Genomic DNA, 24,562 nt, shown 5'->3' with positions numbered 1-24,562 from the left:
AGGGACTCCAGATCCCATGCTTTGACTCCACTCCATGATGCAAACCTGGGCATTTAAGTTAGGATGTGCGGCTAAAATCCAAAGCGCTCTCTTGATCCAGATTAAAATGCAAAGGCTGGTTCAGATGGTATTGTGGTCATGGGCCCAGGAACTGCAAGAGCAGCCTTGCCTTTATGCTGCCAGCTCAGAGATGCTCTTTTTTCCCCCAGGACATCGTCCCTATTTGTCCAAGGGGCTGTTTCAGCCTCCTTTTGTTTGGGTTTCTAACTTCTTTGCAGCCCACTGGCAACACTGAGTGAACTTCCTGAGCTCAGGCAGTGCTGTCCCAAGACCAGATTCCCCATATTGTGCATGAGGGCCTCCCTCCATGCCTCACCCCACTACCAATGTAACCATGAGGTCCCAAGTCATCCACACAGGTGGAAACGCCTTCCCATTGTGAGCCAAGCCCCTGCCACACACTGGAGTTCATCTGTCTCACACAGAGCCAATGCAAAAATGTGCATTTTACATGATTGCCTGAATGGGATGGGGCATGTATCTTGTCACCAGATTTTTGAGGTTGACCATGACAGTAAACAGTCACACTGGCAATGTGGCTGGAGATAGCCAACCAGAGGGTGTACAGTGACATTGGTACATTAGACTTTCTAATGCAAACTGGTTGATTCCCAGAGTGGTTTATTTAAAGCTACTTCTAGTTTTTTGAAGTTTTTGACTGATAGTTTTCAGAAGTCTTATGCAGCTCTTTCAGATTTGTGAACAACCAGATGAAATGGGAAATTGGGAAGTGCTGACTTTCTATCCCTTACTTGGCCCTAGATAAATTTAGAAGTTTTCTTACATACAGGTAAGTGCATCCCACTCTAAAAAACACTCTCTGTCAAATATGTAGCAAAGTGGTATCAAGCCCACGGAACTATAAAGTTTAATAAATTTATCCCTAAAATGCAGTCTGAGAGTTCACAAAATTGTTTGCTACTTTTTATCAGGTATGGTCCCTAGTCTTAGTTTTAGAAACTGGTGAAAAATATGAAAAGGTCAAAATCTGTAATTGCCAAAATGTCTTCAAATGTGTCAGCTTTTTTCTTTCAGAATGCATTTTCACCTTACAGCAGAAAAAGTGGTTTTTTTTTTCTCTTTAAAAGAAAAGGGAAGCAAAGTCAAATAAAATCACAAATATTCTTATTATAAAGCTTGCCAAAACAGAAAGATCCCATTCATGCAGTTCTGTTTACTTGGTTGCTGGCTGCCCCATTATGTATGATACAGGAGACCAGGTCCAGACCTCCTTTTTCCACAGCATTTGACTTTCATGGATCGTACTTCCCAGACCTCAAGAAGAGTTGCTTTCAACTGTGTTGTAAATTATGATTAAATAACAGAATCAAGGGAATTTGACAAGGCAGCACTGACCTTTCCTGAACTTGAGTGCAACTCTCTCGAATGTCTGGGTTAGCTACGAGAGTAACATGTCTATCATACCCCATAAATGCATATATTTTTTCCCCTGAAACATGACAGACATTTTATATGAATAAATCAATTTTATTTAAATAATATTACAGGCATATTTTGTCTATTATAAACTACCATGCAGATTTTCAAAAGCACCAATATTTAACAATAATTTCAATGTTCTTGAGAGCAGCTACCTTTTTCTAAGTGATGTTTGTAAACTTGTCAGACTTCCCTCCACTCATTCAACTCAAGCAAAATCTGTTGCTAGTGAAATGCTGACTGTTGTACCTCCTAACTTGTAATAGTTACCTTACTGTTCCTGAGCATCTCTTTCGAACAGTGCTTGAGAAGAATGGGTAAAGAGCTCTGTGTAGCAAAAACCCACCGTGAAATGGAGTGTTTCTTTCCTTTGTGGCACCAAAAATATAGCAGGCACAAAAGCATTACAAATAAAATCCAAGAGACTATCATTTCTTTGAGGCTTCAGGATCTGTTTTTCCTTGCATTTCTTCAAGCTAAATAATGTAATACTACTTTCCCCAATGCAAAAAGAGTTTTTGTAAGAAGGCTGCCCTACAATTCTGTGTCACAGACTGCATTAGCCTCCAGGTTGGGCTTCTTCAAAAGCATCTTTTCAAAGCATGGTTGCACCAAAACCAGCAGATGTGTATGATGGGCTTATTCGTTCAGTTGCCCAATCGTTTATGGGAGATTCACAGCGGGGAGACGAAAGAGATATAGGTGATACCTCTCAGGAGGCTGAGAGTCCTGCTCATGTTTTCTGCGAAGAAAATGCACACACCTGCAGCCACTGCTGGATGTAAATAGGGACAGAGCCAGAGCCACCAGGCTGAGGCAGTCACAGGGGGACCATGTCAGGCAGCCACTCTTCTGGCCATGACATTCAAGTACTGGCATTTCTTGTTTCTGAAAAAGCAGTTTTTTCAAAAGGAGAGTTTGCTGAGCACTCTCCATGTTCACTCAGATCACTGAATCCCATGAGGCTCACTTTGTCAACTGATTTGGGCTTATCACAACAGATTGCTGTAATAATTCCCAAGTTCTTTTTGGTACATAACCACCGTCTTCACTCCCAGCACTGCAGAAGCTTTGTACCCCAACCATTCTAACCAGAAAAAATTTTGCCCTTTAAAATAGTCCCAACTATTTACAAAAAAGAATAATGTGGCATAATGAAGGGAAGATTATAGCTGAGTGTAATGACACACTGTATTTCGCCAGTGTATCCCTGCTGCAATTAACAGGTAAGCTCCTCAGCAAAGCCATGGATCTTCCCTCTTGCTTATGCCAACAGAAAATCTGATTTTAATGGAATCACAGCAATGAAACTCAAGTCTTAGATTTGCAGAGTGGAGTAAAAATTAATTCAGAGTTTATAGTGAGATCACTGTAAAGCTGAGACATGGAGCTACAAAAATGCCATACCAAAACCTAGCTTACAAGAGTGTCCTGAGACGGGCTTCATTAAAGTTCACCATAATCTCCAAGATCCTTCAGAGAAAGGTACTTAGAAAAGGACAGCAATTATTAAGAAAAGCGGTGATCTTTGCTTAGCAAACTGCAGTTTCCCATTTTATATTTGTAAATGTAGAAATGTCTGTAAGCCAACTATTCTTGCTTTCCAAAGTAGGTTCATGTGGATAATTTGGCACCTGATTACAAGTGTCATTTCACAATACTTGGCAAATATCTAAAATAGTCTAAAGAATTACCAACTGAAGTCTTCTAAGTGTTCTAAGAAAGCTCAGCCAGTTTATTATGCTTTTCTTCTGAGGCTATCCTTTTATTTTAGAGATACAGCACCTTAATATTTGTACAGTATCAAATATATTTATTAAGAAGAGCAGTGAAGAAACCTGCACTGCTCCTGCATATGAGAAACAAAGCACTTTCTGAAAATGTCCTTCAAAATAAACAACACCACTGATTTCAGAAACACATTAATAAATCTGGCAGTCTAAAATTCAGCATTAATAGCATGTGCAGCTAAGGAAGGTACTCCTTGAAAAATGGGAGATAAAAGGTAGCTCTTAAAAATGAAGTGAATGTTTATGTTGTATTGAAGGTTAAACAGCTTTAGAAAAAGACTTTGATTTTTCTTTTTCCTTTTTTTCTCTGAGTCCTGAGATTCCTTTGAGCTACAAACTATATTATTACCTAAATTAAGCAACCTTCTTACTGCAGTTAGTAACTTTATGCTACCAATTTTTCTGGTTCACACTGGAAAAATTTAAAGGAAGCTCAAAAGTGGAGGGACCAGATCCTACAAATCTCATTCACCTACCAGAGTTCAGCTCTGCACTCCCTTATGAGCATCTGGAAATGTTTGAATAATAAAAGAAACACTCTTCCACAGCACCAAACCTGATGAACAGGCATTATTTGAACAGGATTTTTTGTCCTGCATTAGCCTGTTTCAGAAAATAATAAGAAAATAGTATCTTTAGAAGGAGTTTTAAAGGGAAGAGGCTGTTTTCCAGAATGACCATCTTACCATGACCATCTTATCACTGATGCATGTGTAAAATGGCCGCTTGCTGGCCACCAGCACAAATTCCTTTCTCAATCCTCTGGAAAACAGAGTGTAAGTGCTGCTGTACCACAAGCTGCCCATGTCAGTCTTTTGAAAGACATATTTAGAGCAAGAGTGATGATTCGAAAGTTCTGCCCCTTAGAGGCAATGTGCTTACATGCAACATCATTTTCTGATGACTTTTGCCATATCACTTATTTCCCTTTTGTTGAGGTTGGAGCACATCCCAAACAACAGCGAGCATGGGGGAGAGAACCTGTTCTTTTCAACAGGAGAGAGCACCTCTGCTTTTCAACAGACTGTCTTTCAGCATAAAGCCACAAGCAGAGACACAGAAGTGTTATACAAGACAGCTGCAAAAATCTGATTTTTCATCTTGTACTACTCCTTCCAGGTCTGCAGAGTTATTTATGCACAGTTACTTGCAGAGCAGCAAACACATTTACTTGAACACCCTAATTATGGAAACTTGGGTCCATTCAGTAGCAGTCAGAAAGCATTTTGCTTAGCTGTTAATGAGGCAAACACACAGACTTCATCATGCCACCTTATCCAGTTCAAGTCTGTCTAATATTAGTCTGGTTTTCTTTGAATCACGTGGTAAGCTATGTACTAGTGCAACTGCTGCAAATCAATACAAAGCTTACCCTCCACCAATAAAGATGTAACTGTGCAGATGTAGACAGTACTCATGGATGATATTTGCATAGCAAGTTGTAGTAAAGAATGAATAAGATGTTAAAAAATTGCATAAATGAGGTATCAGTTAGCCTAATGGTAGAGCAGGTAAACTCGTCAAGCCATATTCATACTAAATTTCATCTTCTGATTCCTGATCTCGTTCAGATGTCTTCAGTAATCCCATTTCCATGGATTGGGACTGTTTAACCTTTGAACGAACTGCCCTGAAAACAACAAAAAATGAGAGGTCTCAATAGTAACTCTATTGTGGTTTAAGCCCAGTTGGCAACCCATAAAAAAACACGCAGCCTGCTCTCTCACCACCACCCCCCACTTTCCTCTCCCTGCTCCCGGAGGGGTGGGGTGGAAAATCAAAAGAATGTAACTCCCACGGGTTGAGATAAGACCAGTCCAGTAACTAAGGTATAACACAAACCACTGCTGCTGCCACCAATAATAATAATATTGGTAAGGGAAATAACAAGGGAAGAGAATACAACCGCTCACCACCCACTGACCAGTAGCCAGCCTGACTGAGCAGTGAACTAGCCCTTCTGGGAAACTGCCCCCAGTTTATATAGTGGGCATGACGTGCTGTGGTATGGAATACCTCGTTGGTTAGTTTGGGTCAGGTGCCCTGTCTCTGCTTCCTCCTGGCTTCCCCTCCTCCCTGTCAGATCATAAGACTCACAAAGTCCTTGGTCAGTCTAAACATTTGAGCAGTAACTAAAAACATCGGTGTTATCAACGCTGTTCCCAGGCCGAAAGTCAAAACAGCACTGCACCAGCTAGTAAGAAGGAGAAAAAATGACTGCTACTGCTGAACCCAGGACAAACTCAAAGGCTTATCTGGCCATTTTTATATGGTTAAAAACTGCTTAACTCCTGCACCTCATCAGGGAGTTAGGGTGACTGGTGTATGAAGACTTGTAGTGGGCCACTGTGGAAGACATTGTAAAGATGGCTTCTGCTTTCAAGAAGAATCTGGGCAGTATTTAACCACAGGCCTTGGTTGTAAATAGCTGTATGTTAGCATGAGTGACAACTGTATAATGTGAACATGTACCATGACATTAGTATGTGCTACATTTAATGATACTACCTGAACATACTCTTTGTAAGACATGCTGCACCAGCCGCCGTTTCCAGCATCAGAAGGGATGTAAGATTTCTGTCACCTACTCTATAGTTGCCATCCTTCACACAACAAACCAGTTACCCAGCCTTGAATGTCAGTGCCTTTCAGACAAAAGATCCAAAAAGAACTGGCATCTCAGTTCTTGCAAGACTGCAAGAACTGCATGTAGCCAAAGCCTGACAAAATAGGGCTATTAGGATGGTAAGGGTAAACTGAGGGGTTAGAAGCATGTTTAGAACAGTGCAGCCAAAGGCTTGGTAAGGTCCTGCAGGCAGCTGATCACACATGGCAGAATCAGGCTCATTTTTATAACTAATTTAACACTGTGGTTGTAATTTTATCAGCATTAACACGAAAAAAAAAGCTAACTTTAGAAATGGGGGGATGAAACTGGCTAGTGGAAAAGAAATCAGGTCTGATCACAGGAATTGCTAGCAATGAAACCTGTCCAATAATCTTCAGAGTCATGAAGCCTGCTGGCTAAGTCACTTGGAATTAGAGATGACCACTGGGAGAGAAGATGCTGTACGAAAAAAAACTTCTCCTACTTCTAACTTCATATGCATTTACATATATGGAACACTATTAAGAAAGAGCTTCTTTTAAGTGAGAAGCATTATCCTTTCAGAACTGTGCTTCATGAGTATTTTTCCCCTTTCTACTGAAGCAGTGAATCATGTTGTCTTCATTGATTAACAATACCTATTTTTATTTTACCTTGCAAGACAATTAATTACTTTGTAGAAAACTTGATTTGTCAGTGAGACATTTCTAAAATTAGGCTTCTGCTAGACTAAATAGACAAGTTTCCAAAGTTTTAGTGTCTCAAATAACTTACCAGCTGACAATTGTATAATTGACTGCAAGTATAAGAAAAGCAAAGGCATAATGCCAGCAATAGCACATGGTCAGGAACATCATATTGGTATGATCCATCTGATTCCATTCTGGCCTCCCATTTGGAGGATAAAGCACAAAGCCAATCTGTAATAAAATAATACATATTTAGCAAAAGTCATGCTGTATCATGTTTTGTGCTACCTATCACAAGGCAGACATCTCTTTTTTTCTAAGTGCTGATTATTTCTGTGGTTATTATTAAAAACAATTTTGCAGTCGCACTCAGATGCAATGGATTGTTTTACACAGTTCTGTGCAGAAGTGCCTTTGAAGATGCAGAGCCTGTCCCAGGAAACCCCTGCTCTTGCCCAGAGAATTAAGGACCCTGCCCAACAAGTCCCACAACAATCACAGCTATGTACTCTATGGAAAGGCGCCAGTGCTCAGCCTTGTGTGGTCTGAACTGCAAACACATCACCAACAAGAAAGCCTACCCGGCCGTTTGCACTCACTCACTTCTTCCCAACAGTGTCTGGGAATGTGCTACACGATTCTGAAGATGTAAATTAATAAATAAAGGTGAACATAAGTCTATTTCTTCTGGGCCACCCAGGAAAAAGGTCAGGTTTTGAAATTACTTAAAAATGGAGCTGTCACCCAAGGCTATTCGGCCATGTGAAATACATAGCTAATTTGTACATTCAGAGTTGGAAAAGATCAAATTGATACTAATGCATAAGGTGGGAAGCTAGTAATCCTGTGGCTGCAGAGGGGTCTGCATGTCAAGCACTGGTCCTCTGTACTGCCTAATACTCTTCAGAGCCATGGCTCAGCAGTTCAGCTGAGAATTTAGGACCTAGGAAGAGGAGAGGAAGGAGGATGGGAGGAGTGCATTTTGCATTTCCATGCAGAGAATTCAATGAATGAGGGAGTTGATGATGCAGAAGTTCCCTTTACTTTTTACAAATCTGTCATGCTGCAGCCAGTACGTGGTTTTCAGTCACACATATGGTTGAAGTCTCCTGCAGGTGTGAAAAAAGCTACACTTAATTGCTTGTATTTTTAGTTCTTCAATTTTTCACTTTGAAACAAAAAACACATCGTCTCCAGAGCTAAAGAAATAACTTGCTCTAAAATTAGACTGGATGGACAACAAAGAATAAATGGTTGTGTCTAATTCCTCTCATGTAAAGCTTCTTAAATCACCAATAAAAAGTGTACAAACAGGAAAATAAACCACAAAGTGCTGCAGCACCAGGTTCTTGATTTCACTTATAGAAAAATACTGCCGTTGAGGAGGTCTGTCTTCTTGCCAGAGCTAGTATTTAGATATTTGATTTGGTGCTGAGTGTCCAGTTCTCCTAAGAAACAGCAAACATTTTTTTTCATCATGTCTTGCCAGCATATAAAAAAGGGAAGCCAGTCTAGACATGCTGGAAAGAAAAATCTCTGGAGTGACCTCAGTTCTCCACTGTAAGATGAAACACATCAGCACTAGTGCTCCTATTTCTTTGTTATGAGATCACAGCAATTCATTAAATTCTTTCTCTTGTTCTGACAGTAGAGACAGGGTCATTATCAAATATCTGTTAATTGGATAGAATCACAAGTAAGTGAGGGCATGGAAGCTGCATTTTTGAAGAGTCCTTTTGGGAGCCACATCCTTGAAATACCACGGTTTCAGCTGGTTTTTCTTCTGCTCAGTTTCCAGAGCCCTGGAAAAGCAGGAGGCTTTGCATGACCCAGTTTCTTAACGCAGATTGGGAGCTTAAATACCTTTTGAGTTGGGCAATGTCAATGAGTGCATTGCCTCACCCATCCAGTACTCTGCTGGGCATTTATTCACCGCTCCAGCAGCTGACTGGAGATTGTCTTCATAAAGAACAGCATATATTGCTGGGCTCTAAAAACACTGCCATTTGGCTTGTGGATTTGGAACAGGACATTATAAGGGTCAGAAAGAATGGTCAGTGAACAAGGGAGAGCTCAAGAAAAGTTCCTTAGCTTTTTTATTGATAAAATGCACAAGAAGTAAAATGGCTTCTGCTTCCTCTTCTGTAAAATTGATACAAGAAATACTTTTATATCTTTAAAGGGACATTAAGAGTGCGTTGTTTTCTATGAGTCCTTTTAGGTCTGTGTTTAAAAGGCATATTACATCCCCTATGAAACCTCTTCAAAGGGCTAAATCACTAATTTTGGTGAAGGAAGAAGTTCCTAAGGCAGAAAAGTGACCTACCTGCCAGAACCAGCTGCCTTGTAATATGCAAAGGCTTGTACGAAACATCTCTAGCACTATACTGCCACGGAAGAAAACTTCCAGAAATATGCAAACAGCAGCTCCAAAGACAGCAAACAGCAGTAATTGATGAACATGGACATCCAGCATGGCTCTCCCATGAAGATGGTAGCAAAAGAGAAAACCTGGAATAAATTAAGTGATCATTTTAAGATACTTTCTTCCTTTGAAATCTCCCTGCATCTGTTTTCATAAAACAGTGAACCTTTAGCATTTCTCTTCATGCCAATATCACATTCTTAGTTGCACTAACAGCAATTTTTAAGACTAGTTCTTAAGTAGTGTGTACTCCCACTCTTCAGTTCAGACCAGGAAATTGCATGGGAAGTTGTAGCTCTGCCACCCTTCGTTTAAAACACATTAACAAAAAGTGTCATTCATCTGTGCCTGCAGTGTAACAAGAGGGATGCTATGAGATATGCTGCGTGTACAGAAAACACAAAATGAGTGGGTCTCCAGTGCAATTTCAACATATGATTGCTGTACAAGTGAAAAAGCACTCTAACTTGTGGGCCATGTCTGTACATACATTGAAGCACATACCTGAGCTACTGAGCACTTATTCAAAACAGGCTTGTGCTGCTATTTTTATAACATTTCTGTTGCTATCTAAGCCAGCTGGGAAGCACAGATACACCTCTAGGATGTGTGATCATGCTCCGGGCTGCAGTGCAGTTTAAGGAGGACCAAGACTGATCTTTCTTAGGCACTTTAGAGAGTTAAACACTCAGCTCCTGCAGGCTCATTCTCTAAGACTGATGTGAGACCCAAGACGCATTCCCCTGTGCAAGTTTCGCACACACTTCTGCAGGAAGAGGTAAACTGACCTTCAATAAACACTGCTAAAGAAAGCATCATCTTGTCCATGGCCACAGGCAGTGCACTGGTCCTGTGAGCCACAATGTCAACCAACCCTGATATGCCATAAAAGAGGTACATGGTGGCATGTTGCCAGTTCATGAGGTGATCCCAGTGCTTTTCCTCATAATTGTAGAGCTTCAGATGAGGTCCATCAGGAACAAACTGCTCAGCCACCATTCCTGCACACGAAATGAAAAGTATAACTTTTTGTCCTGATGCTTAAGGTGATGATAAGTCTTTATGCAAACAATAGAGGAAACGATATATTCCCATGCAGCGTAACACTGGTCAATTTGAGATTTAGTTTGGCTGCCTGAGGATTGCTCTGGGTGATTGCTACGTTTTCCTCCCTTCTGCCCAGTTCAGCCATTTGCAATAAAGTTTTTAACATGTCCAAATTCAAGTGAAAATTCACAGAGGTCTCAAAGATATTAATTTTATATAAATTTACAAGAAAATAGGCAGTGGGTGGAGGAGAGATGAAATAAGCTGCTTTGCTGATGGGAAGACTGCAGAGTGAGCTAGAGCATATATTAAGCATCACATAATTCAGAGAAGAGAAAGCCAGGGAAAACCAGGCTTCATCTCTGCTCCTGGTTGGACTATCTGCATCCTGCAGTTTCCAGCAGTGACCAGCTATTCTGTGCTGGGTTTTTTGTCCTAACAATTGCTATTGTAGTAGTCCTCTAACTGAATTTTTCATCTGCCTTCTCCTGTGGTTCAAACATGAGTGTAACACATGCTGAAGTCCCCAAAAGAAAGATTTACCGTTTCAGTCCCCTACAGTGTGCAGGATGGCAGAGTTCAGAATCTTAGTTCAAAGGGGATTTTTCCTATAAAGCCATAAAAGGAAATCCCTCCACTATACAGTTATTAAAAGTCCCATGAGAATGTATACCAAGTTAGTATTTGAATTGCTGCGCCATTGCCTCCCTTACCTTGGCCCCCTCAGCGTCTTACTAAATAGCTGCAGTACTCCAGCAAGAGGAAAGCTGCGTTTAGATACTTTATATCACTGAAGCTTGGGAAGGATTTAAAACGTGTTACACTTTAAAACTTCAAAGTTAAATACATTGCTTGCAAAGCACGGGCCAGCATCATGCTGTATAAGTAGATACGCTGCAGTCCAAATGCAATACTTTTCCACCTTTATTTCAAATTTCCTAACACAGAAACAACAGGGTTTACTCTTTCTGCTACTTTTACTCTTTGTCTTCACCAGGGTTTCTTGTCCGTGTTTGTGAACTGAAATTACCATACGTTAAAATAACATTTTTTTTTGTTTCATGGTGAAAATAAAAAGGCTAAATGAGTACTTTAGCCACCCAACTACCTCTAGACACTGACTGGGAGATCTGTACGAAAGACGTCCCCACTCACACCTCAAAATGAATGCTATTATTTAGGTTTTGATAATTTTTTTAAGGCATATCAAAGTACTGTACACACAGTATCTCTTCAGAGCTGATCTTGAAGAAGAGCAAGAACAAGATTTTGGCACAGCCTGCACCTTGATCAAAAACCAAGCAACTCTGAGCATCTAAAAAACAATAGCCAGATAGAATCTAAAAATCTAGTAATACTAAAAATTAAGATCCTTTTCAACTTGAAAGCTACATGTGCTGAGTTCCCCAGGCCCCCTGTTATTTAGTTTACTTATTCTAGAAAGATAAATTGCTAACATACAGCCTGCTGGAACATAAACAAGAACTAAGCACTTCCACTTGGCTGCAAAACCCACTAAACCATCCCTGTGGCTTTGTACCCAGGCCAGTCCACAACAGAAGGAGAAACAGGCCACCACCAGCACCCTGTTGCAAAAGTCCTGCAGCTATAACATCTGGAGTTCAGTCTTTCTTTGTGAATATTTTCACTTTAAATGACACCAGTGGAGAAGCATCTGCATTTACATATTTTACCAATAACTCAGTGGAGACTACCGATATCTAAGATGGTGGGATTCAAAACAGAAAAGCAATGCCCCCACAGTCTGGTGCTCCCAGTCTGCATGTGAGAGCCCCTTGCCTAAATATCTTTTCTCCCTCCCTGTAGTGAACAGCATATGAACACTCGGACCAGCTGTGAACTTGTCAGGAGACACAGCTCCAGAAGAGTGCTATGGATGGAAACCCTGTTATCATCATAAATGTGTAATTAATAGCAGTAGCCCCACTAGTTCTTAGATTCTTGGTGTTTAAAAGACAAAACACCAAAACACAATGAGATGTTTTATCAGGAAAAAAAAAAAAAAGTGTTAAAAGACATAGCATTTTCATTGTCAGCCCACCTTACTTACCGATCAGGGCAAAGACAGCTTTGATGATCCCCTCTACAAACTCCAGGTGCTGAAATCCTGCCCTGGAACCAAGGTAGCAAGCATTCTTGTTTTTTCGACAGGCATACTTCAGTGGATACTTCACTGACCACCACAAGCCAAAAAGAAGGAAAAAGCTTCCAGGGAGGGCATGCCCTTTGAAATTGCCCATGGTTTACTGCTAGCCAACACCTGAAGGTGAAGCAAATGGAGATTGATTATGGGAGTATCAGGAGAATTCTGTGGGTTACAATTTTAAAGTATCTCCTTGCATAGATCAAAAAAAAGTATCATAGAATTAAGTACTCACACTCTATTTAAAAATGAACGTGGGTACTCATCTTCACTGGTTATTCCAAACACCCAGCTAGTCTCCCAGTTTCATAGCTGTGCAGAATCAAAGTAAAAGACCCAACTGCAAGGCATCTGATCTGAAATACAAAGCTGGCAGTTGGCAAAATGAGAGAAAAAATGCCAGAGTGTACTATGTCATGCTGTTGAAGTTATACTAGCAAAAGAGACACATGAATATTCACAATTTGGTTCTTTCACATTTAGAGGGGGTTTTCTGTTTCCTCACTCCACAAATAGAAATCAAGACAATACTTGACTGAAGGAAATCCAAGTTGTATACAGAAACAATGGGTAGCTATTCACTAATAAATTGTATTCTGTATTCCAATTTGAAGTCTTGTTATGATTTACAAACATCAAGCCATTCTCAGTATTTAATAGGTGAATTATGCACCCACAATTAGATGCACATTATCAAGTACACCAAATGCACTGAGTGATAAGGTTATTAGTTAATGTTATACAGTTATTTAAAAGCAGTGCCATTAATAAAATCTAGTAATTCTGGTCATCACCCAAACTTTAAGGAGAGTTAACTTAGCTCCAATAGCTTCTGCATTAAAGTGACAGTTTTAATATTAAATTACAATTTTTCTTTAAGCTATTATAAACTGAGTTATTGTGCCACCCAAAGGCATACTAAATCTTTGCAGAGGTTAAAATAAAAGATAACACCTTAGAAGCATTGGAAATCTATATTTTCTTTTATTATTGTGGCTGATTTACAAATCTGATCACCACACTACACTGTTAGCTATCTGTTTGTGAATAGAATATGGAGACTCTGGTATATTTTTCTTTCCAGTAAGTATTTTGTACAGTCAGCTCTGCATAAGAAGTTTTAAACTGTGGCTTGTGGGTCATAGAGTACTTGCAGATGGTTCACATAATGCTGTCTAGTCACGTAGCGTGAGCTCTCTCTTGTTTCTGGAGCCTAAGCTCCACTGAAAGCATTATTTTGCATTATTTTGAAGAAGAGAAACTTGCACAGGTCCTGAAGCTGCCATAAGACTATTACTCAACTGCATGAGGAAACACGACCTATATAGCCACAAACAAGAATCAAAAAACCACAAATGTTCATGTGTTGCATGAGGCAGGCTGTGATTTAAACAGGGATGCTGAAGAATGTCCTGCCTCTGCTGCCTGTCCCCTCCTCTTCTAAGAGCTGATGTCTTCCAGTATAAGTGCTGCAGAAGGAGAGGGGTTAGTTTTAAAAGCTTTCCCTGGATAAAACTCCACTTAGATAATTCCTACGGAAGTATTACTGAAGTACAAGAAAAGGGAAATGTGATATTGGTTGCCCAAGCAAGGCCATTTCTGGGTGTGTCCTCAGAGGTGCCAAGTGCTGGCATCTGAGCATACCTTTTACTTCATACTGGAAGGAAATCACTCAGAGGTGGCTGTCCTAAGCCCTGGGAAGGCTCCTGAGGAAGCAGCACCTGGCAGCCATGGGGCAGCCAAAGAAAGAACAAGAGACATGTTTATCTATTCTTATGAAATGTAGAGGACTCTGTTTGGGATTTCTGCTGTCTGGGAAGGGCTCCTGCATGCTACTTGTCTTCTGTTAACTAGAAAAGCAAGGGTGCCATGCCTAGAGCTGTTGTGGGAGGCTTTGCCTCACCTGGTGGTTGGCTAGCCACCCTGATCAGGACAGCAAAAGCTGTGAGGAGGAGCAAGCAATGACAGACATGGTAGGCAGCTCTCAGCATGGGCCCCCAGCCACCAGGACAGTGATGACCACCTCCATCCCACTCACAAAATGCTGAATTAATCTCTAAATCTCCCTGGGGCTGAGCATGTGTTAGTGGTGCTAAATCAGCCTGCTTGTGAGCTGAGCATCTCCGGTCCTAGCGCAGGGTGGGCTGGGAAGTGGTGGAGGAGGAGGTGGTAGTCCAAGGGTTGGGAGAGCCTTTCTCTGCTTCCTCTGCCTCCCTCAACACCTTGAAAGCTCTGCTAAGTTTACATCTGTTTTATTTGCAGGTGGGGAAAGCACTGCTCAGTCTTGAGCAGCCTATAGCACAGACAGGCACTAAGTGGTGTGGCTGGGGGGCTCAGCCCCACAGGTTAGACCCAACCCCATGGTGTCGTTGAAGAGGTACTTCATTCTGGGATGTCTTTAGTTCAAAGAATCTGCCCAGCTTGTGCATCACTGCCAGTACTCACTGCACCATAGTTTGCCTCAAAAAAAGGCAATATTCATAGGAGCTAATTAGACAGTTGCCTAAACTGTGCTTTAAACTTTGAAATGCTTGTTTTGCTTTGGAAGCCTTAATTTCTAGTTCTTCTAAAACTTCCTGGCCTGAAAGGCATTGTAGCACATTGTTTTTTTCCCTTCCTTGCATGAAAGTAAGAGGGGAAGAGTGGAGAGTGGCCTTTCCTCACCATATGTCTGATCTCACTGAATACTATTCCTTAGAAGGACTTTATTCATTAGATACTATTCAACAGCTACTGAGCATTTTAAATAGGAAGATTTACCCTGTAACTCACATCACCTACATCAAAGGGAGATACTGGATTAAAAAGGTAAATTAAACCTGTGAAAAGCCTCCCTTTAGGAGAGTACAGTAACAGTAAGAGTCAAAATGAACAACAGTGTGCTAATGGCATTTGTAGTGCACTGTATAGAAAACTTCAAAAGTAATTCTCAGTCTGTAAATTCACACCTGGGTTAGCTAGAGCTCTAATCACTGCAGGATATTTCTGCCCTAAATCTGGGTAATCTACCAGGATACTCTGTTTAAAACTATTTTTTGCTTTTAAGAACAAGGGAAGTCTGATACAGAAGCTACCGTTGCATATCCGAAATAAACAAAACAGAACCAGAAAAATTGATGTTTTGCTGTAAGCAATACAATCACATATTATTTCTTTAGAGAGTGTAAACTTCAGCTTGAGTTTGTCCGAAAATGTTGGGAATTATTTGTGGGATCTCTCTAAAAAGAGACATATCAGATCTGTGAGTCAGCTGCTATGGCACACCTTTGGAACACTGACTCTCAGCACAGTGGGCTTCAGAAAGGATTTACATCGATTACACTTTAAATCCTTAGTAAACTTGAAAACATTATGACAGAAATCACCTTAAACTTTGAATTCATGAATTTTCTCTAATCAGGCCCGAGAGTGTATTTTGGTGAGGCTAGAAGTCAAATGCCACCACCCACAGTTTTGATGTGACTGAGAAGTTTTGCCTACAAGTAAACCAGGTGATATTGCATAGTTTGGGGGCTTAGAATGACACTGATGGAGCCAGCCTGTTACGATATGTCAGGTGCTATTTATTGGATAAAGATGGCATCAGCATGTTATGATAATACTCAGTAAATTTGAGGGCTTATTTTTTTACAGAACTTTATCCCATAAGGTAGTAGACAAATCACTGGAGGACTGAAGCTGTAACCTGTGCAAATCCCAGGCCCTCTTTTATCCTCAGTGATTTCAGGGCCAGGGGTGCTGGGAGAGCACCAGCCATGCTCTCGGCAGCAAACCTTCCTTGCTGCCCGTCACCTTCCCCTAAAGAGCATCATCTGCCAGAGACTCAAGTAGAGAAAATCCCAAGGCTACCTCAGAGCTGAGTGCCATGAGCTCTGGGTTTGGTCATGCAGGGTCTGCTCATGCTCCCTCCACTGCCCCTCAAAGCCACCCACTCACACCAGGTGCTGCATGAGTACCTGCTGTGAGTGACCTCCTTGCGCAGCCTCAACTCTATCCAAATCCTGCCCCTAAGCTTGCCAGGCAATGCCAGTGCTGATGCCTACAAGAGACATATAGACAGCCAACATCACCCAGTCACAGGCCTTGCCATGTATGACAAGGTTTGGCTTTCCAGTGAGCATATACTAACCATTGCTGATCAAATCGCCCGTTACCTGCTCTGTGCACCCCCAGGATCCCTACCCAGGGGCCCATGGTCACAAGGCAACAGGAGAAAAAGGTAATGAGGTGTAAATGTAGTCAATGTAGTTTAGAAATTCCTAAGTACCAGGCAACTTTTCTGCAGCTGACTGGAATGAGGTGCAACAATAATTTACAGCTACTTGCTACCTATGAATGTGAGATGCTTTTTGTTTTTTCACACATGAAAACTCCAAGCATGATTTTTCTTGCAATAATCACACAAAACTCTGCAAGATTGAGGCTTTCCCAGCAATTAGAAAGCTGCATAGTATTGCATAAGTGCTTTACACTCCAACTTTGCCAACCAAATGCGATTGTTGATGTTTGCCTACAAATTCCCTATGTAGCAGTGTACCTGGGAATTTCATCCCTTGGCTGAGGCTGTATCTTACTCCCTGGGTCAGAACGGAACAGTGAATCTGCTGGCAACAGACAGGATGATGAGCAAAGGCAGTTTCTGAATGAGCATTCAGGAAAATAAATTGTGAAATCCATGAGCGGGTCCTGAAGGAGCTGGCAAATGAAGTTGCTAAGCCACTGGCCATCATATTTGAGAAATCATGGCAGTCAGGTGAAGTTCCCAATGACTGGAAAAAGGGAAATGTAGCCCCCATTTTCAAGAAGGGGAAAATGGATGACCTGGGGAATTACAGACCAGTCAGTCTCACCTCTGCGCCTGGCAAAATCTTGGAGCAGATTCTCCTGGAAGTCATGCTAAGGCACATGAAAAACAACAAGGTGCTTGGTGACAGCCAGCATGGCTTCACGAAGGGGAAATCCTGCCTGACCAATTTGGTGGCCTTCTATGATGAGGCTATGGAACTGATGGACAGAGTAGAGCAGTTGATGTCATCTACCTGGACTTGTGCAGAGCGTTCGACACTGTCCCACACAATATCCTTGTCTCTAAATTGGAGGGACATCAATTTGATAGGTGGATCGCTTGGTGGATAAAGAACTGGCTGGATGGCCGCACACCAAGAGTTGTGGTCAATGGCTCAATGTCCAGCTGGAGACCAGTAACGAGTGGTGTCCCTCAGGGATCGGTGTTGGGACCGGTCTTGTTCAACATCTTTGTCAGTGACATGGACAGTGGGATTGAGTGCGCCCTCAGCAAGTTTGCCAATGACACCAAGCTGTGTGGTTCAGTTGATAACCTGGAGGGAAGGAATGCCATCCAGAGGGACCTTGACACGCTTGTGAGGTGGGCTGATGCCAGCCTCATGAAGTTTAACCATGACAAGTGCAAGGTCCTACAGCTGGGTCGGAGCAATCCCAGGCACAGCTACAGGTTGGGCAGAGAAGAGATTCAGAGCAGCCCTGCAGAGAAGGACTTGGGGGTGTTGATTGATGAGAAAATGAACATGAGCCAGCAGTGTGCGCTTGCAGCCCAGAAAGCCAACTGTATCCTGGGCTGCATCAAAAGGAGTGTGACCAGCAGGTCGAAGAAGGTGATCCTGCCCCTTTACTCTGCTCTTGTGAGACCTCACTTGGAGTATTGTGTGCAGTTCTGGTGTCCTCAACATAAAAAGGACATGGAACTGTTGGAACAAGTCCAGAGGAGGGCCATGAGGATGATCAGGGGACTGGAGCACCTCCTGTATGAAGATGGGCTGAGGAAGTTGTGTCTGTTCAGCCTGGAGAAGGCTGCGTGGAGACCTCATAGCAGCCTTCGAGTATCTGAAGGGGGCCTACAGGGATGCTGGAGAGGGACTCTTCGTTGGGGGCTGTAGTGATAGGACAAGGGGTAATGGGTTAAAACTTAAACAGGGAAAGTTTAGATTGGATATAAGGAGGAAATTCTTTACTGTGAGGGTGGTGAGGCACTGGAACAGGTTGCCCAGGGAGGCTGTGAATGCTCCATCCCTGGCAATGTTCAAGACCAGGTTGGACAAGGCCTTGGGTGATATGGTTTAGTGTGAGGTGTCCCTGCCCATGGCAGGGGGGCTGGAACTTGATGATCTTAAGGTCCTTTCCAACCCTAACTATTCTATGATTCTATGATTCTAAAAGGTATGCATTTTTGTGCGTATTAAAAGCTGTCTTTTAATCCAGAAAATTACTTCACTTACACCAGAAGAAGCATGAAAGGCAGGCAAGAAACAGACCTACATGATTGATTTAAATGCTTCCCAACTTCCTGGGGAAGAATGTTTCCTAACATCTACAAGTCTGATTCCTGATCTCTTAAGTCCCATGTGGGGACTAAGGCAAAACTTGCAAGTGGTATGAAGAAACTTAGGGCTACTTAGATGGCTTCTCAAAGAGTTAGATTAATCCCCTTTTCCACCTTATCTCTTTAAAAAAAGCCAGAGGCTCAAGCAGCATAACCTGCACCGGATGGAGACGCAAGCAGTAGCTCAGGCAGAACTAGCCCTGAAGCAGGCAGCTTCTCTTCCCTACACATTCTCCTGCCACAGCAGTATGCCTTGCAATTTCCTGTGTTTATCAAGCTCTGCATGATGTTAAATAGGACTGTTGACCAGAAATGAGGGTTTTTTTTTCCAGAAATGACACAAGTGATGAAGCCACAGACTCACACTTCTGCAATAGATTCATTTCTGCTACGGAGCCATATGATAACAGAAGCTGAACACAAAGATTTACTGCAACGGTAAAACTGTGCTAGATTAGGAAAAAATATGTGGCGTTTATAATATTTGATAGAAAATGTTTTTATCCATAACACCTGCAAGAACTGATCATGATGTCAGTGAGAATAATGCACCCAGATAAGAGGAGGAAATAACCAATTCACAAACACTTCCTAATCAGTGCACAAGATAGGATCATACAGCTTCTACGGAAAACTAGAATCCAGCAAACTTGAATGCATCTAAGAGAAAGAAAATATCAGATAAGTTTAGTTCAGTACCAAAGTTTCCTACTTGAAGTTAAAGACATATTCACAAGGCATGTGCCTTTTACCCTTCAGCCATTAAATTGTAAATATGGAGACCAGCACAGATCTGAAAACCAATGTCTGCTGTAATTACTTTGTTCACTAAATGCAGTACTGATTTAAAAATGACTAAAAGTATTTCAGCAACTACAGCCCCACATTTCCAGATGAGGTCGCTGCTCTGGTGTTAAGAAAATACTCAGCTGGCACCTATAGGTCTTTCAGAATTGAACTGAAAGTACTAAAGCTAATGAAAGCAGGACTCAAGACTTCTTGAAATGCTAAAAACTGACAGTACAGCCTTTATATTTTTGGCTTAAGTATGTGGGAGGTAAGGATTTTCAGATTTAAAAAAAAAAAAGAGAAAAAAAAAAAGTCATGAGTAGGCATCTCTGAAGCCTGTAAGAGAAGAATTCAACCCTTGGCAAAATCTTTAGGCCTACAAAACACAGATGAAACCCAAAAATCCTAAAGAGATTATGTCAAGAAATCTATATACTGGGCTAAGAAACAAGAGACTCCAAAAGGCAATTTCTCATAGTGCTGAGTTTGGTCCCACAACCTGAACCACTCTACTTTTTCCAGTGCCTTGCATTTGTCAACAACAGCTCCTTCCCAGATACTTGTCCTTCTCAGCCCTTTGAGTGATCTTCACTGTAGTTTTTTATCTCTCATGACTCTCAGTTTTCTGGCTTTTTCCATGTTTTCAGTGTGACTCTCTGCTCCCATAGCCAAGCCAAGATAACTCCAGGGGTTATCCAGGGACAACAAACACTCCTTAATGATCATACCATTGGCTCTTGGTATCAGAGCAGCTGCTAGTCTGTGGATATGAAATTTTCTGTCTTCAGGACTGCCAATTTGGAGGCTTTTATTCAGACCAACACGAACTCAAAAAAACATACACACACAAAAGAAATAAAATCTTGCAATTATATAGGATACATAAGAGTTGGTTTTTCCTATGAAAGATTCATAGTTTCTTTATTGGCCATAAAACCTAGTATTTCCTAGCACTGCCTGAAATAAAGGGTAAATTATCATGGGTATGTGAGCAAACTATTCCAGCAGTGAGAGTGCCACCTCCTGCAAGAGGATGCTTGGGTTCATCCACCACAGCCACTTTCCTGCCCCTAGTAGCCCCGCGGTAGCTGCTGCCTCCTGCAGGGTGACCTTCTAGGCTCTGCCCCCTGCAGAGCAGCAGTTCCCTTCCCCTGAAGGTGAGGTGCTGCTGGTGCACAGCTCCTCTCCTTCCAACGCAGCAGACTCGAGCAAGGTTTTGACTGTGTGCAGCAGCAGCTGAGTACTACCGGGCAGACGGTGTGGTGGAAGGACATGCTGCGACATCCCACTGCTGCGCTGCAGGAGCGCTTCATTGGCATACAAGAATGGCTCCCCTATTAGTGCTTCCTGGTTTTAACATGAATTGTGGCAGCTAGTGAAATTCCTATATGCTCTCTTTTTTAACAGTTAATTCCTTTTATTGTCCTTAAAACAATCAGAGACATTTCAATAAAAAACCTCTGCAGGACCCTAGATATTCTTGAAGGTCCATAGCCAAGCAGAGGTCACGCTACCAGTAAGAAGACTGCTCCTTGGAGACCAGACAAAAAATGGTTTTGTATGGTGTAATCCCTGAATCTTGCTTGTAGTTCCAGAGGTGCTCAACTACATGTTCTTTGTTTCCTGATAGACAGGCTAGGAAAATGTCAAGAGAGCTAAAGTTTGATGATTGAGGGAAATGAAATAAAATATGGTTTAGTCTTTATTGGCATCCCTTTTATGGACCTACAGTGTCTTAACAATTGAGTCAGGGCTTCAGTGGAAAAATCTTGTAAGACAGCAAAGCTCACAGGACCACCAGACTATGACAAATATTTATAATAAATAGAGATAACAACCCAGGCTGTGAAAGATTCTGCATTTGACACTTACAGAGCTCTTTACAGACTGCTAGAAGTTGCTGCAATTGTTATGTTTCCAAATACTTATGAAAAGAAGACACAAGCCCCCCCCAAAAAAAAGAGAGGGGAAGGGGAGTATATTGAGAAAATTCAGTGTTTGAATGGTCTAAAAAGGTACTTTCTGCCTGAAAAGAAGCCAAATCTGAAAAAGAAAAGTGAGGAATTCTGTTCCTGGAGAAGGACTTGTCTGACCACAATATGGTTATAATTCTTTGGTTGCAAGCATTGCTCCCTTAACATAACTACCAGTGACTATGCAGAAAAGGCATTAAGATTTCTCTTCATTATGTACAGTACTAGATAATGGGCTGGCTGAATTACAATGGGGTGACTCATTAATAAAAGATGGTAAGCAGAAGTGTGATGCTGTGCATACTAGTAAGCTTTCAGTTTAAAGACAGTCTCAAATCGACACAAACTGGGAGGGAGCTCATCTCAGCAAATGCAAGAGCTCTGGTAAGTCCATGACGGTGTTCACAGGAAGGACTCAATTTTCTTACAGAAGAAATTACAAATGGGGTCAGTTAGCCAATGTGATGCTTGTAACAGCTCATACCTGGACAACAAGCAGGTGATACTTCTCCTGTCCCCTGCTAGGGAGGAGACTGGAAACCAGGGGTATGTGTGTCCAGAATATTGGCCTCTAGTGTTAAATTGCTGCATTTTGCTGTCTCCTCTTGCTGAGGTCCAGCCACTTTTCTTAAACCTGTGCTTTCTGAAGTTATTTGATTAAATGGTTTGTAAACTTCAGCCATCCAGTCTGGCTGTGGTGTACCGTTAGGTAGTGTATGTCTTCAGGGCTTTTATATAGAAAACAAAGTGATTCAAAATAAATCTCCCAGATTTGGATGCTGTAGCAAATGATGTGAGTGCTTGAGGCTTGCAACATTATGTTGTGATATGAAAAAAAAAAAATTAAAAGCTTTCCTGTCAGTAATTTCCATAAAGCTATGCAACAGAGCAGGTGGGATTTGAACCTTGAGCTTTGCCTTGGCTTACTTGTCTTTGACCCTGCTGAGATCAGGGTGTTTGATATACTGCTTGCATCCAGGTAACTGAATGCACTGCATCCTATCAACTATTGCTTGGGGGAAACACACTCTCAACAGCAGAAAGCTGTGTGGATCAGAAAAGAAAGAGAAACACTAATGAATAAATGGGGACACTGGCAAAACAGTCTGAAATGTTGGTAATAGCTGTGAGTTAGCCCATCTAGAAAAATCAAAAGGCATCAGGGAAAGAGGTATAGTTCCTCTTTACAGGACTACCTCATACTCACTAAATGGGAATCAGTTTGTGCTAATGCAACATTAGCAGAAACTGAAGAGTCCTCTTAATGCAAGGCTACAGTAGCAGAGGCTTCAGCTCCTGCTTCCCCTCAGACAACAGAATTAATAGAGGGACCAAGAACAATGCTATGGAGCTGGAGCTTTGTAATTCAATCAGAGTAGCAGCTGCACAGGGGGCTGTATCCTCTTCCAAAACCACTGGTCTTACAGATGCTACCCTCTGTACCTTAGAAATGCCTCAAGTGCTAGGTTATGTGGAGCAAGAGTTTTAGAATTTTGCTCAGATAGAACTGAAATGTTACAGCAGGCCCTAATTTAGGCAGAAATTGATTAGGAGGGACTTAAGTCTCCTTCTTATCTTCTGGGGCAAAAGACAGTGCCAGAACTGAAGGTCTGGCTCGTGCCACGCAATAAGACAGGAGTGCCACAGTAGAGTGCCACCCTACTGAAAACTAAGATATTGCAAAAACAATGTTTAATTCTTTATAATCTATGGGTTTAGGAACCTGCCTTGCTCATAGCTAGGAAGAGACAACCAAAATGACTACTGCTGCCAATTGCAAGTGAGCATGAGCGTGTTTGGACACATCTAACAAATAGAGTAGGAGCCAGTTGACAAGAGTTTTGATGCTTGATTCATGTACGTCTTCAGACGGAAACAAGGGGGCCCATTTTTTGTGCTGCTCTACTGGCCACCTGCAGTACTGAGTAAAATGATGCTTCCAGGCAGGCTTGGTTTGCAAGAAAAGAGTAAGCAGGGAGCAGTTTGCCTAAACACAGGCATGATTATTGAAGCCACTCATTAGGTTCATTTGACTTTCCTTTCCAAGCAGTTATTTCTAACCACACTCTCCACAACTGAGAAAAATCAGTCTGGTTTACCCAGCTCCATTTCTAAAGAGAAGCATACAGGAAAAGCCCATGTAAGCAACCCAGAAAAGCAGAAAAGACATCTGAGCAAACTTCAGCAAGGTAATCCCAGAGGCAGTGATGAATTTTCATCTAAAATGGATATAGAATACATTCCTTAAACAAATTACAAAGTGCAAATTACTGGTGACTTACAGTATGATATATACCATAATTTAAAGAGGTCTACAGAAACAGTAATGTAAGGTGATGCAAACAAAGTTATACATACTGGAGAAATCACAAGTTCTAGGTAGGTAATTGCATAGTTATTATCAAATATTCATTTTAAAAATTAAGAAGCATAAATATTTTGGTTTTAAGCACTTCAGTTCCTAAGCTCTGAAATATCAGAAAAATTAAATATTTGATACTGTGTTAAGTAATAAGTGTTATTAGGAGAGAAGAAAAAATGAAACAAATCTGAACATATCCAGGGACTGAAAGTGTTTTTCCAAGGGATACTCTGTTTTGAAATAGAATAGAGAAGCTGAGATAATCTAATTTGAAGGTTTCTCTCATACATTAAATATTCTTATGGCTACATTTAAATTCTCTTGATTTTGCCTGGAGATTCAAGTTTGGATGTACATTTCCATTTGAGTAACCCAAGGAGGAGGGAGGGAATTAAAAAAAACAAATCACACAAGAAACTCAAAACTAAACCAAATGTTTACTCACACCCCTAACACTTAATTCCCCCTTTGTTTAACCACCCTGAACCACTGCTGCAAAAACTGTCGTACATAGGGTAAAATACTCCAGGGCTCCAGATGTATTTTAACACCAGCAACCTCCGCCGAAGATACTTCGGATTTAAAAGTCGCTTCAGGGCTTTTTACCTCAGGAGTGCCCCTCATGGACAGACCTAAGGCAAACATGGAGCAGCAGTTGTCCTTTCACAAGGGAATATGAAACACCCCCACCCCTATAGCCGCCGCCCTCCCTGCCTTCAGACCGCTCTGCCCGCACTGCGCGGAGGAGCAGCCTGCGCGGGGTAGACCTCCATCCCTTCCCGCCGCTCTCCCGGGGCTGAGGAGACTCGGGCTGCCCTTACCTCGCAGCCTCTTCCTTCGCCTTTCCTCGCCCCGTC

The 24,562-nt window shown here is 41.7% G+C and overlaps 1 protein-coding gene across 1 annotated transcript; it reads right to left on the bottom strand.

The window, feature by feature from the left end:
* Positions 1-1,527: 1,527 nt before the first annotated feature.
* TMEM45A (transmembrane protein 45A) lies at positions 1,528-24,562 on the bottom strand. Its single transcript, XM_061453900.1, has 7 exons — positions 24,527-24,562; positions 12,459-12,579; positions 12,131-12,340; positions 9,801-10,013; positions 8,914-9,098; positions 6,673-6,818; positions 1,528-4,920 (listed from the first exon to the last, which is right to left on the bottom strand). Exons 3-7 carry the CDS (start codon positions 12,318-12,320, stop codon positions 4,827-4,829), a joined length of 828 nt encoding a protein of 275 aa, XP_061309884.1. The 5' UTR covers positions 12,321-12,340; positions 12,459-12,579; positions 24,527-24,562; the 3' UTR covers positions 1,528-4,826.

This window comes from Pezoporus flaviventris, unplaced genomic scaffold (genome assembly GCF_033815535.1).
Source record: "Pezoporus flaviventris isolate CSIRO_AGI_PZ_B2104156 unplaced genomic scaffold, CSIRO_AGI_Pfla_v1 ptg000015l, whole genome shotgun sequence".
NCBI classification, from domain to species: domain Eukaryota; kingdom Metazoa; phylum Chordata; class Aves; order Psittaciformes; family Psittacidae; genus Pezoporus; species Pezoporus flaviventris.
This window is presented reverse-complemented; position numbering and strand designations above follow the sequence as displayed.